General features: G+C 48.9%; 1 protein-coding gene across 1 annotated transcript; it reads left to right on the plus strand.

Annotated features, from left to right (window-relative positions):
- The first annotated feature begins 248 nt into the window (after positions 1-248).
- Positions 249-5,265, plus strand: MMGT1 (membrane magnesium transporter 1). Its single transcript, XM_075763147.1, has 4 exons — positions 249-402; positions 1,012-1,064; positions 1,994-2,097; positions 3,039-5,265. Exons 1-4 carry the CDS (start codon positions 318-320, stop codon positions 3,199-3,201), a joined length of 405 nt encoding a protein of 134 aa, XP_075619262.1. The 5' UTR covers positions 249-317; the 3' UTR covers positions 3,202-5,265.
- The last annotated feature ends 839 nt before the right edge of the window (positions 5,266-6,104 follow it).

The following is a 6,104-nucleotide window of genomic DNA, read 5'->3' on the forward strand; positions in this document are numbered from 1 at the left end:
CAGGACCCTGATGGCCCCACGCTCTGCTTTCAGCAGGGAGGGAACCGGCCTGGCGCCAGTGGCTCGCTCCTCCCTCAGCCGTCCCCCCCCACACCCGGGGCCCACCCCGACCCTTTGGATTTTCTCGGTGGCCTCGGTCCCGCGGGGGAAAGCGGCGGCGCGGTCACGCCCCCTACGACGAAAAGCCGCGCCCCCCGTCGCGCAAGTCACGCCCCTCTCAGGCGCGGCCTGGCACCGCCCCTCTCATGACGCCATCAGCAGGCGCCGGGGGGCGGCGGGCGCCCCTGGCGGCGGCGGGACGAGCGGCGACGAGGACGATGGCGGCCGCCTCCTCGGTGTGGAAGGGGCTGGTGGGGCTCGGCCTCTTCGCCCTGGCCCACGCGGCCTTCTCGGCGGCGCAGCGTGAGTGAGCGGGCGGCGGGGAGGGGGGTCCGGGCCGGCGGCGCCGCCTGAGGGGAGCTGCGGCGCGGGGAGGCCCGCCGGGCCCCGTCACCCCCCGCCCGCCCGCCCGCTGGGGGAGCTCCGGGGCGGGAGCCGGGCCGGGCCTCCTCCTCCTCCTCCTCCTCATCATCATCATCACCATGACCCCCGCGGGGAGCCCCACGGCGCCGCCGAGCCCGCCGGCTGGGGTGGCCCTGCCCTTGCGGGCCGGGCTGCGGGCAGAGCGGAGCTGGGAACTTACCGGGGCAGCGCGGGGCTCGGCCCGTGCGGGCGCCGCAGCAGCCAGGGCAGGGAGGGCTGCCGGCCGCCGGATCCCGGCTTCATTCCTGGCATCTGCCGTCCCCGCTGCCGCCCCGCAGCCGTCCTCCCTCCTGGCAGCGAAGAGAGGAGGTGGCGGCGGAGGGCTGCTCGGGGTCAGCCCCGAGGGCGGGAGCAGCCCAGCTGCCTGGGGGGGACCGGGCTGGCACACGGCTAACACCGACAGCAAGTTCTTGTGGGGGTTTTGTGTTGCTCTTCTGCTTATTTGCTTTTACAGAGTGTCTGATGCACGTGTGTGTTTCTGTTTTGTAGATCGTTCTTATATGAGATTAACAGAAAAGGAAGATGAAACATTGCCCATAGATGTAAGTTTAAAGTTTTTGCAATGTTTGAAAGGTGCAATGCTGTGTGGATAGTTTAGTCTCTCTCAATTGCTTTTTTTTTTTTTTCATGCGATAGGCAAGAATAAAGGGTAAAGTAGATTTTAAAATGCACTTTCATTTGTGCTCCCTCTGTCAAAACCATATTTTCTGCCCCAGCTTCCTGCGGTGTGTTCTGTCCGTCAGCAAGAACGAACCCCAGGTCCCAACCTCCCTCTCCTTCTTTAGAACTACCCTGAAGCATCTCGTCCAGGAATTCCCTGAACGTAGCTCAGAGAGCTTTTGCATTCATCTCCTTCTCTGCAGCATAAACATCCTCCTCCCTCTGGCTTTTGTTGGCTGACATTTGTTTATCCAGCGTGGCTGCGTGCCTGTTTGATCCCAGTACAACCTGCTTCAGGAAGGGTTTTTTATTTATTTTATTGGCTTGTTTTTTAAATTCTACTTCAATTATTACATGTTCCGCTTCTGCTTAATCAGAAAGGTAAGGAGATGAAATACTCATGACAATCAGGCATGGCATTTGGGCCAAGCAGCAGCTGCCACCACTGCACAGCGTGTGTTGGCAGCCAACTTGTTTCTCGGAGAGAGTAGTAGATCCTTAAGTGCACAAGAACACGGTGTTTTGGTCTAAGGGTCTTGCAGAGGAGCCGTGTGAATCAATTCAATTTGTGCAACACAGAGCGGTTGTCCGGCAGCTGAAACTCTTCTCGGCTCTGCCACCATTAAATACTGCATAGTATTTAATCTTCCTGTGCCTCAGTTGCCCTACTGTTGAATTGCCCACCTCTGTAAAGCACTTCCTGTCACTGGGTGAAAAGCGCAAGAGACACTGTTTGAAAGATGAGATTTTTTGGTAAATATTAAGCATATTAAGTAATGCATGTGTTGCATTGTGCTTCCCTCTGTTACAGATAGTTCTTCAGACTCTGTTAGCCTTTGCAGTTACCTGCTATGGAATAGTACATATCGCAGGAGAATTTAAAGACATGGATGCCACTTCAGAACTAAAAAATAAGTATGTTTTTTTTCTTCTTTTCATAAACACCCGTATCTGCTGCTCTCTATACAAACTGACCGCTGAAACAGCTCGCTCTTTAGCTCGGTTCTGAAATGCGCGTTGTAGCAATAACACTGAGAGGAACAGTCGCACCTGGGAAAGCCAACAATGTCTTGAATTTCAGAGAGAGTTAGATAACCGGAACAAAATAAACTTCTTTCTTTTCCTCTTCCAAAATCCTGCTGTGCAGAGTTGGAAGAGGAATGAAATGTCTGTGTGGGAAGTAAGAGCTCAGCAGTCACAAACTGCTGTTGTGAGGTGGTCCCAAACTACAGGGCAGTATGGCTGGCTCACCCTCCGTTTGTCTTTGCTTCTTTACAAGAGTCTGAGTTATTTGAATCTCACACTGAACTATCCACGGCAGAATAGCTGAAAGACTTTAAGAAAATAAGGGATTTTGAATCGATATTTCAAAAAGGACATGAAATTGGATGGGCAGATGCGGCCTCTCTGGCCATTTCCAAAAATGCAGGGGAGTGTGGAAAGTAAACAAGTTGACAGTGTTGTACTTCATAGCGTTAACCTAAAACCTTTAGCTTCAGGCACAGAAAGGGATGGAAAGCTGACAGTAAATGGGGTACTAACACAAGTGACAGCTGAACTAAGGCTGGCATATTGGTACAGGTGCATGCAAAAATCCAGAGGGCTGACCCTAAGCTCAAGGAAGGAAGGTGAAGTTTGTCCTGGGAGGAAACCTCTGCCTATTGACCCGTTGGTATTTTTCACACTTGGCTTTGTATTTCCTCTGCGTTTTGGTTTAGGAAACTTACAAAGCGAGCAAGAGTTTTGGATTCAAAAACTTGTATTTCTGTGTAAAAGTTGGTGTACCCAAGACTGACTCTTCTAAAACCCCTGTTCTAAAAGAGTATTAATGTTGACTTCTTACATTTATTTTGAAGGACGTTTGACACGTTAAGGAACCATCCATCTTTTTATGTATTTAATCATCGTGGTAGAGTATTGTTCCAGTCCCCAGACACAGTGAATTCTTCTTCAAACCAAGATGCTTTGTCATCCAGCTCGTCACTGAAATTTCGAAAACTTGAACATCTGCGCCGCTAAGACTTTTACAGATTATAATAATAATCCAGGACACTGAGATGTAATATTCAAGTCGGGGATGTAAACACTTTTTTAATTTCTGGAGCAGTATTTATATTGATCTTCCAGACTTTATAAAGTATATATATATAAACTAAGGACCTTCTTTGTACACTGTTAATGAAAATGACTGAATTGTGAATTGGCAATGCAGTGTAAATTATTCTACAGTTATGCTGTGAAACACATCTTCAAATTTTCATATATTAAAACAAGTTGCAGCTGACTTCAGTTAAAACAAAAAGCAAGCTAGTTTTTACTGCAATTAATGTTCTTTGACAAGAGGGAATGTTTGAGTGCTATTTATTTTCTCGGTTTGCTTGCACTACAGTTTATGGAACTCCTTCAGGAATACTGTGTGCACTGCATCACTTAACAGCAGACAAAGGGGCAGCATCTCCTGTTCCTAGAACGCCTAGGAGACCTGCGTGGTGTAGGCATGGGAAGTCAAAAAGATTGGTTTCGGTTTTATTTTTTTACAATGCTGACATAGTTTTGTGAAGGGTTTCCCTCCCCCCCCCCCCCAAGTTTTTCATTATGACGTTATTTCCTCATTGCCCTCCTTTGTTTAAATGTAAATTGTCCTGTGTTGCCCCAGGTTGCCTGGGATGTGGCTGTACGTTGGGTGCCTGTGGGGGGGAGGCAGCTCACCTCTGATCAGGTAGCTAATCTACCATGCTCAGCCTGTTTACCCACTGTCTTTATGTCCTCTGTGAATACGGAATGTTCCTCAGATGGCTGAATGCTGTGTTGGCACCAGATACAAGTTCCCCAGCCATCTTTTATGAGAAGTACTTAAATATCAATAAGAAATATCCGTTTCCAGTGGCCCAGGTAGGGTCCAGCAGAGACGCCTGTTTGCTGGCACTAGTGATGAAGCGGTCATGGTATAGCTACCCCTGTTCTGCCAACAGAGCCTTTCACTTCAATTTCTTTTTTTCCAGCTGAGCCCTTCCTTGATTTAAGATTACGGTCTTGATTTCATGTATTAGGACAGATGATACAGTCTTTAACTCTTACTGACATCTAAATTCTCATCTCCCCATAGGGGCTGAATCAATGCTAAAATTCCTCTTGGTCTGGCATTTCACCTACCTGACGTAGCAAAGGGAGGGTAGTTCAAGAGGCTGATGGGGCCAACTAGAATTTTGTCTAGTCTGAGGATGTCTCACTGCCGCTGTGGAAACTCAGCCTTTTGTCCTAGCATCTGTTTGGTTTTGTTGTTTTTTTTTAAACTGTTAAGAACTGTCAAAGGCAAAAAGCTTAGCAAAAATACTGTGTAAACCGAAGCCTCTTTTTCTAGTTCTGCCCGTCCTATGGAGTGGGTGCCCCAGTGCTAGAGCAATATCTGTAGCTGCTGCTCTACAATCACTTTTAAGCATCTGGGTTTGGTTAGAAAGGGTTACTCTGCCAGCTGAAAGCATCTGAGCTGCCGAGCTACTTCAAGTGTCCTGGTTCCCCCCGAGCTGGTGTCACAAATTGGCTCTTGGCAGCTGTTGTCACCAAAGGCCTCAAAAATAGCGTCGGGTCAGCTCTATTGTGGATAGAGCTCTTCCCTTAGGGAAAGGGGCTGCTGCGTGTAGGAAAGGGCTGAGCATTGCCCAGGTGACCTTGTGAGGCACAGAGGAAAGACAGAACTAGCAGAGGGAGGGAGAAGCAAGGCAGAGGGTCAGTAACCACTGTACCAGACCAATACTGCAACTGTGGTTGGCAGTGAGCCATTTGCAGAGGGTCTCTTAGAGCAGGGCTGCTCACCCCTCGTGTCTAAGAAGCCCCGTTTGTGCTACCATAAGGCTACGAGGACCTGCCCGGGCAGGAGGTGCTGCTGTGGGACAACGAGCGGAGAACATCATCTGCTTCTTGGAGTGGGTCCTGCTAGGAACACCCCGTTAGCCACATCAGGTCTCCTCTCATGACAAGTAGCCTTACTCTTCAGCAGCGATGGTTATATCACAAAGCTGTACAAATTATTTTTTCTTATTGATCTCGCAATGTCCAATAAAAATTGATATCCCTAAAGCATTTGGGTGTTTATTTGTTTATTTCTGACCATCCCGGAGCCTGCTGCAGCAAATCCCTGATGACTATTTAAAAGTGACTGTCTAACATTGACAAGAAGTGATTGCCTTAATGACAGCAGCTCTGTGTGAGGTCCCTGGCCTGGTGTTCATTACTGTGAGATAAGATCAGTAGGGGGAATCAAAATAGCATGTTGCAAATAGCTAAACAGAACATTTAGGAGGGAAATGTTACCAGCCTGGGGATTTGAGATTCCTAGTCAACCTATCTGGCAGAGTGTCTTCCACTTAACCACAGTAGAGGCTCTTCTACCATGTGCTAATTCCTTGCCAAGGCAGGGGCCAGGCTCCTGCAAGGTCTGGTGTTGCAACAGTTGCTGGGGGAAACACTCAGCCTGCTCACGGGCTGGCGATAGTTAAAACCTTGGACTTGAGCAAGATGGCTTTTCACTCCCTGGTCTGCTTTTCCGTGGGGGAGGTTGAGAAGTTAGCAAAGAACTAGAGGAGTTTGCTTAACTACAGCATCCGTTGTGATTGCACCAGCGAGAGCAGCAGACTCACCCTTCATCTGCTTTCCGCGCTGCGGCAGCTGTCTGCATCCAGCACTGAACATGAGGGTGTAAAAAAGAACAAAAAAAAAAACCCCAAAAACCCAAAAAACAATAATCAGTGTTTTAAGGAAGGGGCACCTTAACCAACTCCCAAAGCTACTTTGTGCTTACCTTGCAATGCGCTGGCATCGCAGATGAGCTTCACTTCTTCAAAAGCAAAACAAAAGTTGTGCCAAGAGCTTCTTGGATTAGACAGAAGAAGAGCTTCCAGCCTCACCCGGTACACATTTACTGC

Source organism: Balearica regulorum, chromosome 11, assembly GCF_011004875.1.
Source record: "Balearica regulorum gibbericeps isolate bBalReg1 chromosome 11, bBalReg1.pri, whole genome shotgun sequence".
Taxonomy (NCBI): Eukaryota; Metazoa; Chordata; class Aves; order Gruiformes; family Gruidae; genus Balearica; species Balearica regulorum.

Bases quoted from the DNA above. Each gene is read 5' to 3' on its own strand.
- MMGT1 (XM_075763147.1), top strand. From the start codon at position 318: ATGGCGGCCGCCTCCTCGGTGTGGAAGGGGCTGGTGGGGCTCGGCCTC. The intron at 403-1,011 runs GTGAGTGAGCGG...TCTGTTTTGTAG, and splicing joins GGCCTTCTCGGCGGCGCAGC to ATCGTTCTTATATGAGATTA. The intron at 1,065-1,993 runs GTAAGTTTAAAG...CCTCTGTTACAG, and splicing joins ATGAAACATTGCCCATAGAT to ATAGTTCTTCAGACTCTGTT.